The following is a 13669-nucleotide window of genomic DNA, read 5'->3' as shown; positions in this document are numbered from 1 at the left end:
GGGTCAGAGTGCCGCCGCGCTAATGTCAACAACGCATTCAATAGTAGAGGGGCAGGGCATACGCAATCGCGGCTGACGAAACCTTGATGAATGCGCTTTTATCCCCAAGTTTCGCGAGCTCTGGGACACTCAAAAAATGTCTCCCATACCTCTCCTTGCTAAGCTAAATGGTACCTCGATGTGCATTTGTGTGGAAATGTAGTTCATGAACAACAACAACAACAAAAAACATTTCACCTTTTCACTGAAACTAGTAAACCTCTTTTACACGGCAATTAGAATTTCCCCCTACACCTTGAAATGGGTCCATTACAAGGATGTCGGTTTGGTCTCAATATTGGTGGGGACGATATAACAGGATAACCTGCGTGTACACTTTTTGCTGGGGGCAGGACATTAATAAAACCAAACTGATTAGGTGAACAGGGGTCAGGGCTACATTTCTCACCAATATGAACCTAATTAACTGATAGGCTAAATGGTCAATGCAAAATAAATCTATATTGACTTGTACTAACTTTCACACTGCAAATGTATAACATTTTAATCTGATGATTTTCTTAAATCTATTCAAATATTTTTTCCATCTTGTTTTGAGTGTTAAAGACTATTGAACAGATTAATGAGTCAGATTATTCAATTTACTTTAGGTAAATATTACCATTTATTCTTTTAAGCCCAAACATCTAAAGGTTGGTCATTTTTTACCAAAATCAAGAGGAAAATGATTTCAAATAATGTTTTGAACAATATCACTTCTTGAAAGAACATTTCTGATGAAAAAAAGCTTCTTTTTTTTTTTAATTTAAATTTTTATCTAATATACTCACTTTTTGCTTAAAATAATAGTGTTAAGATTATTTTCAGATAGCTGTTTTTATTTTATTTCAAGAAATCAGAGTAAAATTTACTTGAAACACTGGTAGATAATTTCGCTCATTTCTAGTAGATTTACACTGAACTCAAGGGAATTTAACAAGTCGTAAGCCAATCAAACATGCGTTTGAGGGGGAAAAAATTGTCATGGTATGACGCAATTTTACCGTGGCATGACATGGTGAGGCGGTCCGACTCCGATGCAGCCCACCACCACAGCTTCAAAAAAATCCTAGGGGAAACCCTGTGCAACTTCTTTTTGTAGGTATCAGGCATTTAGCTACGTTTGCGCAATGTCAGTGGCGGATCTACTAGGGTGGCCTAGGGGGGAACTGCCACCCAAAAAGATAGGTTTGCCACCCCAATCGGTACCGATGAAAACTTAAATTTGGCATTTACTGCCATCAGTTGCGATGTCAGTGAGGATCCTCATAATATTAATATTTTTAAAAAGTGTAATTAATATGTGGTATGTATACAGGTAGTCCCTGGGTTATGAATGACTTCCATTCCTGTGCTGGCAACATAACCTGAATTTCCGCGTAAGTCTGAATTAACCCTTTAAGTACCCCTCAAAATATGCCCTAAATCTCAAGATAACCATCCAAAAACATGTATTACGTATGAGACGTTAGAACTAAATCCTAGCTAGACAGCGAGCTAAACTGTAATCTTCCCATCTTTCCCTCTCTCTCTCTCACTTGGCTGCGCAACTTCTTCATGGGAGCAAATGAGCTCTTCCTCATGTGTGCGCTCTTCTTTGTGTGCGCAAAATACGTTCTTCTTCGTTTGTACATGCGCTCTTACTCGTGTGCGGAAGTAGTCCCTGCTCTATAGTTCCTGCGCCAAATTAAAAGCATGCATCACCGAACAATAGTTAACATTGTAATCAAAAACACATTTTGCCAAAAGGCGGAACATTCAAATTAATAAAGTAAAAAATAAGATACTTTGAATTTTTTTTTTTTTTTTTTTAAACACAGGAGACAAAATGGCAGACGAGACGCAAAGTCGAAATCACGTAAGTTGGGTACGTCGTAACCCGAGGATACCTGTAGTAGTGAATATATAAAGTATATATTATATTATAAATATACACTATTAGTACACGTATTGTATATGTGGTATATAAAAGTATCTGAACCTTTTAGAATTTCTCACGTTTCTTTATAAAATCACCATCAAATGTGATCTGATCTTTGTCAAAATCACACAGATGAAAAAAACAGTGTATGCATTAACTAAAACTACCCAAACATTTATAGGTTTTCATATTCTAATGAGGATAGTATACAAACAATGACAGAAAAATAAGTAAGTGAACCATCACATTTAGTATTTTGTGCCCCCCCTTTTGGCAGCAATAACTTCAACTAGACGCTTCCTGTAGCTACAGATCAGTCTGGCACATCGTTCCGGACTAAACGTGGCCCATTCCTCTCTACAAAACTGCTGTAGTTCAGTCAGATTCCTGGGATGTCTGCCATGAATCACTGTATTTAGATCATGCTACAGCATCTCAATGGGGTTCAAGTCTGGACTTCGACTTGGGCACTATAGAACTTGTATTTTGTTCTTTTGAAACCATTCTGAAGTTGATTTACTTCTGTGTTTTGGATCATTGTCTTGTTGCAGCATCCATCCTCTTTTTAGCTTCAACTATCTGACAGACGACATCAGGTTTTCCTGCAAATCATCTTGGTAAACTTTTGAATTCATTCTTCCATTAATGATTGCAAGTTGTCCAGGCCCTGAGGCAGCAAAACAGCCCAAAATCATGATGCTCCCTCCATCATGCTTCACGGTGGGGATGTGGTGTTGATGTTGGTTAGCTGTTTCATTTTTCCTCCACACATGACGTTGTGTGTTCCTCCCAAAGAATTCAACTTTGGTTTCATCAGTTCACAAAATATTTTGCCAAAACTTTTGCGGAGTGTCCAAGTGCCTTTTTGCGAACATTAAACGAACAACAATGTTTTTTTTAGACAGCAGTGGCTTCCTCCGTGGAGTCCTCCAATGAGCACCATTTTTGGCCATAGTTGATGACATATAGTTGATGAGATATTGGACTATGCCAGTGATTTCTGTAAGTCTTTAGCAGACACTCCAGTCCTTTTTTACCTCTCTGAGTATTCTGCGCTGAACTTCATCTTTGGTGGATGTCCACTCCTTGGGAGAGAAGCAACACTGCCAAACTCACTCCATTTAAAGACAACTTCTCTGACTGCCGATTGATGAACATCCAGATGTTTAGAGATGGTTTTGTATCCTTTTCCAGCTTTATACAAATCAACAATCCTTGATTGCAGGTCTTCAGACGGCTCTTTTGACCGAGTCATGATGCAAATCAGATAATGCTTCTCATCAAGACAATTCTCACCAGGTGTGTGTTTTATAGTGGGCAGGGCAGCTTTAAACCACTTGGGCACACACCAGACTTAAATTGTTTGTTAAAAATTAGTTTTAATCGCTCTTTAAGTCTCTTTAGGCAGAGAGTTCACTTATTTATGTTTCCCCCATCTGTTATTGCTTGCATGCTATCCTCATTAAAATATGAAAACCTATAAAAAATTTGGGTGTTTTTAGTTAACCCTATATTGCCAAATGTATCACATTTGATACACCTAAAATTTCATGAATTTGAGACTAATTCAGAATTTTAACATTTCTTTTTGAAAAAAAAAAAAAAAAAAAAGATGGATGCAAGTCACCACATGAATCTGCAGGTTCCATGAAAAAAACACAGAATTTTGCAAGGCTTATAGATACCTGAGCGCTTATTACACATATTCATTTTGACTTTTCTTTTTACAAATTTGAAAAAAAGGTTTCATTAGGACCTTATTTTTCAAATGTTGGGATTCTCTGACGATTGCTTTATATTGCTGGCATTAAAGACACAGTTTTTTCTTCTGTGTGATTTTGACAAAGATCACATTTGATGGTGATTTTATGCCCAAATGTGAAAAATTCCAAAAGGTTCAGATACTTTTTAATGCCACTGTATGATTGACCCAACATGCTACATGACTATAAGTAGCATTGCAAAGTAATCATGACTTTATTTACCGAGGGGTTGCTCTGTGAGGAAGGGATAGGACAGGGAGAGGGAGGACAGGAAATAATCGGGGGCATCAGGCTAGTTTTATCTCACCACATTTAAAATGCACTACAACGCTTGTATCGCATGTTAAAAATCACACGTTTGAAGCCGACAAACAACACGATAACCATGCACTGATAGGCGTGTATGTCTGTGTGTTTGTTAGGGCAATGGGGTCAACTTGGCATGACATGAATATCCCAGCAACTGTGTGTTTGCGAGTAATATGTGGCTCACACCAGCGTAACCGCCAATTGGTCGCGCCGGTTTATCAAACCCCTCCCTCTTATGAAGCCAAAATACCTCAATTGAAAACAAGTCTCACATCACTCTTCACTGCACTGTACCCTTAGGCACTTTATTAATGCTGATGATTTCTATTTATAGTGATATTTTCAAGTAGGTTTCACCCTTTCCTCGGTCTTAATGCGGTGCTAGTACTTTTTAGTACCTTTGTCCATCTGGCATGACAACATGAATTCACCCTACGCGGCCGTGCAGTACTACCCCGATTTTGCCTTTCACCGGTAAGTGCGATGTGCGGGTGATGCTAACGCGGCTAACAGGTTTTGAATGCGAGATTTATCGAAGGTAGCTGGGAATCCCCCTTCCAAAAGCCGCCCGGCAACAGTTGCTTCTGCCCGCCGCAGCTGAAAAGTCATTTTGAGCGCGGCGGGAGGACGAGCGGAAACGCATTTGTTAGGGGCCGTCAAAGGCCTGTCGTTGGCCACGAGGCGGCTGCTTCAAAGGAATAATCATGTTGATGATTTTAGTTCATTTGGCGGCCAATGAAGGGCAGTGAATGATTATGTTTGATGATATTGATGGTGATAGACATCCAATCACAAAGCTCTTAAAAAATGAATTGAAAGTCTTTAAATTAGTTTATCTAAAGTAGACGTCCAATCCATTTAAACTAGGTGGGCGTTCATTCGCTGGCAACCCTCCTAGTTAAAATAGATTAGGAATCTATCGCCGTCAATTGGAGTCAATGAGTTCAAGAACATAGAAGTTAGGTCAGTTTAAAGTGAGATTTTTGAAAAAAAAAAAAAAAAAAAACACTTTTAGAAACGTTTTTCTGTTACAAAGGAGGAAGTTGTACTCCGTGAAAAAAAAACCGCAAAAAAACTCAACTTCAACTTTAAAGAAAGAAAAATAAAGGTTGGATCTTTCCAGGGGAAAAAGTTTTTAAAATATGCAAATTAATATGAGGAAAAATTTGTTCAAATTACATTTGGAGGAAATTTAGAAGAAAATTATGTTATGAGATAAAAAGTAATTTTTAAGTAATTTTCAAGAATAAAAATGTTAATATGATAGGAAAAAAAGTTTTGGGGGAAATGTGTAATATTCCGAGACAATCCTTCTTACCTTATTAATAAAAAGTAATACTTTTAATAGTAATAAGGAATATATTGAGGGGGAAAATACATTGTGAGAATGAAATCAGAATTTTGCTGAAAATTTTATGTTTGTTTTTGAGATAAGTTGTAATATTCATAGACAATCTTTCTAATGTTATGGAAAAGTCACTTTTTAGACAGAAATATATGGGAAAAATATGGAATATATTAGAGAAATTAAGTCATTATGAGAATAAAGATTGTACATTACAAGAATGAAATCAGAATATTGCTCGTAAAGTTCTAATATTCAGAGATAACCTTTCTGTAATGTAAAAAGTCATACTTTTCAGACTCAATATAGTCTCAATATGCAGTGAGGAAAATAAGTATTTGAACACCCTGTCTTCTTGGAAGTTATCCCACTTAGAAATCATGGAGGAGTCTGAAATTTTCATCTTAGCTGTATGTCCACTATGACAGAGATAACCTAAAAAGAAAAATCCAGAAATCACAATGCATAATTTTTTTAAACAATTTGTTTGTGCTGCAAATAGGTATTTGAACACCTGTCTATCAGCTAGAATTCTGACCCAACCTATTAAAGGTCCACCTCCACACCATGTATTATCCTGAATCAGGTGCACCTGTTTGAGTTTGATAGCGGCATAAAGACACCTGTCCACCCCATACAATCTTTAAGACTCAAACCTGTAACATGGTCAAAACCAAAGAACTGTCCAAAGACACCAGAGACAAAATTGTACACCTCCACAAGGCTGGAAAAGGCTACAAAACAATTGCCAAGCAGCTTGGTGAAAAAAGGTCCACTGTTGGAGCAATCATTAGAAAATGGAAGACGCTAAACATGACGGTCAGTCTCTATCGAAGTGGAGCCCCATGAAAGATATCACCTCGTGGAGTCTCAATGATTCTAAGAAAGGTGAAAAATCAGCCCAGAACAACACGACAGGAGTCGATCAATCACCTGAAAAGAGCTGAGACCACCGTTTCCAAGGTTACTGTTGCTAATACACTAAGGTGTCATGGTTTGAAATCATGCATGGCACGTAAGGTTCCCCTGATTCCCGATGACCATTTGGATAATGCAGAGGAGTCATGGGAGCAAGTTTTGTAGTCAGATGAGAGTAAAATATAACTGTTTGGTCATAATTTCTTTAACCGTGTTTGGAGGAAGAAGAATGATGAGTACTGTCTCAAGAACACCACCCCTACTGTGAAGCATGGGGGTGGTAGCATCATGCTTTGGAGGTGTTTTCTGCGCATGGGACAGGACGATTGCACTGTATTAACGAGAGGATGACTGGGGCCCTGTATTGTGAGATTTTGCGGAATAACCTCCTTCCTTCAGTCAGACCATTGAAGATGGGTTGTGCCTGGGTCTTCCAACATGACAATGACCCGACGCACATACCAGGAAAACAAGGAGTGGCTCTTAAGTAGAGGTGGAAATCTTTGGACACCTAACGATTCGATTACGATTACGATTCAGTGGCTACGATTCGATTATAAAACGATTATTGATGACACCCAACCCGCTATTAGCTGCTTTTAATGTTTTGTACATTAGTTACATAAACTGTAAAAAAAATAAAATAAAATAAATGAATACAGTGGTACCTCTACATACGAAGTTAATCCGTTCCAGGACCTTGTTTGTAAGTCGAAATGGTCGTATGTCGAGCAGGATTTTCCCATAGGAATACATTATAATTCCATTAATTCGTTCCACAGCCCAAAAACCTTCACTAAATCCTTAAAAAATACTGCTGGTACTACTACAAATGGCAATTACACATAGCAAAACAAATAAATTATAAATCAAAATCGGAATAATAATAATAATAATAATAATTCCTGTATTAATGTAACGAATCGGGTTCTAATGTGGCGGACGTTTTTTGCTGACCCTGAACGCACCGCGGCGCTGACTGCCAGAGACAGACCGGTGAGCTTGAGTTTCACTTTCACTTTGAATGTTTTCTTGAGAACAACGTCAATTGCAGCAGACAGAAGGTGTTTTTGTTTTGAATAAGTTGTGAAATAAATGATAAAAACGTGGCGAAGTTGGCGATTTCTCTGGAGATGTTACCACAATAAGAATTGTCAGCTTAATTTATAAAGACTGGCGAACGATGGTCGGAGGAGGACCGTGGAGATGTATTGTTGAGCCATTTCACGGATGCCCACCCTACGCTCATATTTTTCTGTCATTTGCATCTTCATTTAGAAGGTAAGCATCAACTTTTTCCTTGTTTCACCACCTGTACCAACCTTTTCTGAAACCTGTGTTGATTTGTCACACAAGAAAATCCGCCGTGCATTCGTCTGCGGTGCTGCCATTGTCGTCGTATTTCGAGCATGTCGTCGGATGTAGAAACAAATGGCGAGTCAAATTTTACGTCGGATGTCGAAAAGTTCGTGTGTCGAAGCGATCGTATGTAGAGGTACCACTGTATATATATATTTTTTAAAGCCTCGCAGGCTTAAATAAATAAATAAACATTCAATAGTTGCATTATATCATAGCTTCAGTTATATAAGTCATTTAGGGGCAGTTTACATGGTGACGCTCCGAGAAGACGAAAAATTTCATGTTTGCATTTATATATGGGCCCGTCTCCATTCGAACAATGTTGCAATTCCGCATGAAAACAATGTAATATTCATGCCAGGCCCTCGGGGGCAGTGCAGATTTACAAGGCGACAGCGAATGATACACTTTGACCCACCAAAGTTCCTCAGCCCGGAAAAAAATATGCCCGCCCACTCGAAGCGATGGCATTTTTCTTTTGTTCAAAAAAGCACAAAAATGATAACATTCAACATATTTGATTTAAAAATATTATTAAAACAGTACATTAAAGCCGACATCCCGCCATATTTGCTGTTTTTAATGTTTAGTAGCACCGCTGCGCACGCCCAATGTGACCTGTACTAGGGGTGTGCCATCTTAGGCACCCCACGATTCGATTCGATTACAATTCAGGGTGCTACAATCCGATTATTAAACGATGATCGCGGTATTGACGAGGATCGCGATTATCGCGATTTTCACGATTATCGATGCATCGTACATTACTACTTAATACAAGGGCTGTTCCGATCATGTTTTTTTGCTCCGGATCCGATCCCGATCGTGTCAGTTTGAGTATCTGCCGATCCCGATATTTCCCGATCCGATTGCTTTTTTTTTGCTCCCGATTCAATTCCAATCATTCCCGATAATTTTTCCCGATCATATACATTTTGGCAATGCATTAAGAAAAAAATGAATAAAACTCGGACGAATATATACATTCAAAATACAGTACATAAGTACTGTATTTGTTTATTATGACAATTAATCCTCAAGATGGCATTTACATTATTAACATTCTTTCTGTGAGAGGGATCCACGGATAGAAAGACTTGTGACTTTGTATATTGTGACTAAATATTGCCATCTAGTGTATTTGTTGAGCTTTCAGTAAATGATACTGTAGCCATGCCCAAATGCATGATGGGAAGTGGAACCATGACTGTGCGTAGTGTTACTAATTGATATATCTTCTCTGCGTTGGGAAATAACATAAGGTGTTAAGAAAAAGATCAATTGCTACCTTGCTTTCCCACATTGCTTCCCATGATATTTCTAATCATAGGGAGGGGGATTGTAAGGCTTTAGCCAATTAAAAAAAGGCTCCAAAGGCTGCCAAAATTCACTCTACTCAATTTACACTGCCTTTTATCTCTCTATATAGGTAAGACGGCGCCATTACAGATTGAGCGCGACAATGCGTGGGTGGGTCGTGCAGCGCATGCATTAATTGCGTTAAATAATTTAACGTGATACATTTTTTTAAAAATTAGCTACCGCCGTTATCGGGATATTTCTGCTCTTTCACCCCTCTTTAAAATAAACTGCTGTATTTTAAGCCAAAAGAACTGTTGTGTTTGATAGAATAACATGTCTATATGCTGCCATAGCAGATTCATGGCGGGTTAAGCCCCCAAACTGTTTTTAATTTTGTCCATTTTACCCTGGAAACCCCCGTTTACAGACGTCGCGCAACCACTTTTGTTTCAACCCAGCCATAAAACTAAGGTAATTAAATATATTTAATTTTCAAAATGTCTGTCATTTTTAACTTAGAATCAATAATTTATGTCTAAAATTTCGTTTGATAAAAAACTTTAAACAATTATTCACTCGCATATTTTACTTTAAACAAATTATGTCACAATGAAAAAAATGGAGTCTGTATAAAAGTCACGGATATCTAACTCATTACTATCGCTTAATTGTATTTTTTTTGTTGTTTGTTACTTTCGCATTTTCTCCGATATTTTAGATGATAAATAATTGATCCAAATGAAGAAAAATTGAAAAAAGTTGTTTACAAGGGTAAATACAGTGGGACAAATAAGTATTTAGTCAACCACTAATTGTGCAAGTTCTCCCACTTGAAAATATTAGAGAGGCCTGGAATTGTCAACATGGTTAAACCTCAACCATGAGAGACAGAATACGGAGAAAAAAAAAAAAAACAGAAAATCACATTGTTTCATTTTTTAATAATTCATTTGCAAATCATGGTGGAAAATAAGTATTTGGTCAATACCAAAAGTTCATCTCAATACTTTGTTATGTACACTTTGTTGGCAATAACGGAAGCCAAACGTTTCCTGTAACTCTTCAGAAGCTTTTCACACACTGTTGCTGGTATTTTGGCCCACTCCTCCATGCAAATCTCCTCTAGAGCGGTGATGTTTTGGGGCTGTCATTGGGCAACACGGACTTTCAAATCCCTCCGCAGATTTTCTATGGGGTTGAGATCTGGAGACTGGCTAGGCCACTCCAGGACCTTGAAATGCTTCTTACGAAGCCACTCCTTTGTTGCCCTGGCTGTGTGTTTGGGGTCATTGTCATGCTGAAAGACCCTGCCAAGTCTCATCGTCAATGCCCTTGCTGATGGAAGGAGATTTTCACTCAAAATCTTTCGATACATGGCCCTATTCATTCTTTCCTTTACACAGATGAGTCGTCCTGGTCCCGTTGCAGAAAAACAGCTCCAAAGCTTGATGTTTCCACCCCCATGCTTCACAGTTGGTATGGTGCAATTCAGTATTCTTTTTCCTGCAAAGAAGAGAACCTGTGTTTCTACCAAAAAGTTCTTATTTTGGTTTCATCTGACCATAACACATTCTCCCAGTCCTCTTCTGGATCATCCGAATGCTCTCTAGCGAACCGCAGACGTATACTTTCTTCAGCAGGGGGACACATCTGGCAGTGCGGGATTTGAGTCCCTGGCGGCGCATTGTGTTACTGATAGTAGCCTTTGTTACTGTGGTCCCAGCTCTCTGTAGGTCATTCACTAGGTCCCCCCGTGTGGTTCTGGGATTTTTGCTCCCTGTTCTTGTTATCATTTTGACGCCAGGGGGGAAGGAAGTTGAAAGTCCGTGTGGCCAAACGACAGCCCCGAAACATCACTGCTCTAGAGGAGATCTGCATGGAGGAATGGGCCATAATACCAGCAACAGTGTGTGAAAAGCTGTGAAGAGCTACAGAAAATGTTTGGCCTCCGTTATTGCCAACAAAGGGTACATAACAAAGTATTGAGATGAACTTTTGGTATGCACCAAATACTTATTTTCCACCATGATTTGCAAATAAATTCTTTAAAAATCAAACAATATGATTTTCTGTTTTTTTTTCCACATTCTGTCTCTCATGGTTGAGGTTTACCCATGTTGACAATTACAGGCCTCTCTAATATTTTCAAGTGGGAGAACTTGCACAATTAGTAGTTGACTAAATACTTATTTGCCCCACTGTATATGAAAAAGAAAATCTCGACCACTCCTTGATGTATGCGATTTCTGCATCGCGACCCATGTTTCACCCATAAAATCCCTAAAAAATCCAGCTGTGGCCATTCACAGCTGTGTCTTGACACTCAGTGATACATGCTACATGGAGTTTTTGGATCGAAACAAGTTAAGTGCGCGATAATATCTCGTTAAAGTCGTGGCGTCTGTAATTCTGCTCTCACGTGCTCTCACCTCCAGATAGGGTTTTGCTGTTTAAAAAACATTTTTTTTTTGCCATCCTGTTTAAAATTTGTCTTCCCCCAGAAAATTGAGATTTTAAGCTTTCCAATGATGTATCACACATGCATATCGGACAATTTTGAAATTTGGTTAAATTGGGGGTCTCAGAGCGGAACTTCAAGTCACCTGAGTTTTTTCCGCCGGTTTTGAATTTGAAAAAAAACAATGGTCTATTATCTGATTCTGAAGGGTTCGGTGAATCCACATGTGAAACTTGTAGGGTTCGGTACCTTTAGCAAGGTTAAGAACCACTGCTTTAGACAGTTTCACTTAAGGAGCAGGAGTCAGGGGATAAGTGCAGGAGAAACCTGCGGCTTTCTTTTGTTTGGCCGTCATGTCGTACTTTTTGAGGGTGGCGGGAGGGGCGGGCCTGACAGAGCATCTTTGAACAAGTGATTAATACGGACACTGGAGAAGCCGGGAGAACTCTGTTTGTTTTGATTGCATTTTCATCGGCCGCCGTCGGCAGACAATGGGCCGGCCCTGTTTTTAGAGTTGACCCCTGAACCGGACCCCCGTCTGGAGGTCTTTAAGTGGTGGCCGGACAGCCTTCGCCTCGGGCCGGCCGAGGAAACCGGACACCCGCCAACAGACAAACAAAAGACATCCGTCACTTGACTCTCTCTACCTGTTTCAAACACTTCAAAATAATGACGATTCTCGTCACGAAAAGGCGGCGGGAGCTCCAGAAATTGACTTTTGCGGTTTTGAAAATCCAGCCCCTGCGGACAGATTTACTCAGAAGCGTGAAATTTGGTGTGCGTGTCTACTACGAGATCTACAAAAAAGTCTCAAGATGATATGTACGAAAGATTACAGGAAGTTTGGCATTTTCGATTGAATTGGCTATCTTGTCTTTCAAACAGGCATAAAACAGGAAACTAATAACATGTTTGTTTTTTTAATTCAGCCCCTGAAGTAGGTTTTGCTTTTCACCATGAAAATTGGTAGACATGTCCATCATGAGTAAAGCTACAAAAAACTCTCAAGAAGTTGTACCCGAAAAGACACACGAGGTCCGCCGTTTTCGTTTTAATTTGCCATTTCAGATTCCATTTGCCCATAAAACTGAAAATAACAAAATTATTAAAAATTCAGCCCCCAAAACCAGATTTGCTCAGCAGCATGAAATTCAGTAGACAGGTCTATCATATGTAAACCCACAAAAAAGTCTCAAGAAGTCATGCCTGAAAGTTTACAGGAAGTCAGCCATTGTAGTTTAAAGTTGCCTGGCGTCAGTTTATCAACTTGCCATAAAATAGAAAACCAATGATTCATCCCCTGAAGCTAGTTTCACATAGCAACATAGAATTTGATGACATGTGTATCATGAGGAAACCCACGAAAAAGTCTCAAAACGTCATGCCCAATAAGACGCATGAGGGAATCAGTTTTGGTTTGAATTATCCAAATTAGGCTTAGTTTCTCTTTCACTTCTCATAAAAAAATTCAGCCCCTGAAGGACGTTTTGCGTATCACCATGAAAATTGGTAGACATGTCCATCATAAATTGACCTACAAAAAAAGTCTCATGCAGTCATGCTCAAAAAGAGAGCAACGGACCACCATTTTGGTTTTAAGTGGTTATTTCAGTGTCAATTTGCCCGTAAACCTAAAAACTTCAGCCAGCTACGCCATGTTTACTCAGCGGCATGGATGTTGTTTTTTTTAAGTACAGTAATTTTAATTTAATTTTAATTTTCAGACTTGAAGCCACTATTTTTTCCCTCATTTTGAATCCTGTGGCTTATAGTCCAGTGCGCCTTACAGTGCCTTGCAAAAGTATTCGGCCCCCTTGAATCTTGCAACCTTTCGCCACATTTCAGGTTTCAAACATAAAGATATGAAATTTAATTTTTTTTGTCAAGAATCAACAACAAGTGGGACACAATCGTGAAGTGGAACAACATTTATTGGATAATCTAAACTTTTTTAACAAATAAAAAACTGAAAAGTGGGGCGTGCAATATTATTCGGCCCCTTTACTTTCAGTGCAGCAAACTCACTCCAGAAGTTCAGTGAGGATCTCTGAATGATCCAATGTTGTCCTAAATGACCGATGATGATAAATAGAATCCACCTGTGTGTAATCAAGTCTCCGTATAAATGCACCTGCTCTGTGATAGTCTCAGGGTTCTGTTTAAAGTGCAGAGAGCATTATGAAAACCAAGGAACACACCAGGCAGGTCCGAGATACTGTTGTGGAGAAGTTTAAAGCCGGATTTGGATACAA

At 38.9% G+C, this 13669-nt stretch overlaps 1 protein-coding gene across 3 annotated transcripts in view; it reads left to right on the top strand.

Moving 5' to 3' along the window:
- Positions 1–4332: 4332 nt before the first annotated feature.
- Positions 4333–13669, top strand: part of tp63 (tumor protein p63) — a 99557-nt gene continuing 90220 nt past the window's right edge. For all 3 annotated transcript variants that reach the window (XM_057841579.1, XM_057841580.1, XM_057841582.1), the window contains exon 1: positions 4333–4506. In XM_057841579.1, coding sequence (XP_057697562.1) covers positions 4454–4506 — 53 coding nt within the window. In that variant the 5' untranslated portion in view covers positions 4333–4453. The remainder of the gene's footprint in view (positions 4507–13669) is intronic.

Source organism: Corythoichthys intestinalis, chromosome 7 (assembly GCF_030265065.1).
Source record: "Corythoichthys intestinalis isolate RoL2023-P3 chromosome 7, ASM3026506v1, whole genome shotgun sequence".
NCBI classification, from domain to species: Eukaryota; Metazoa; Chordata; class Actinopteri; order Syngnathiformes; family Syngnathidae; genus Corythoichthys; species Corythoichthys intestinalis.
The sequence above is the reverse complement of the archived record's forward strand: the minus strand, read 5'-3'. Positions and strand labels throughout refer to the sequence as shown.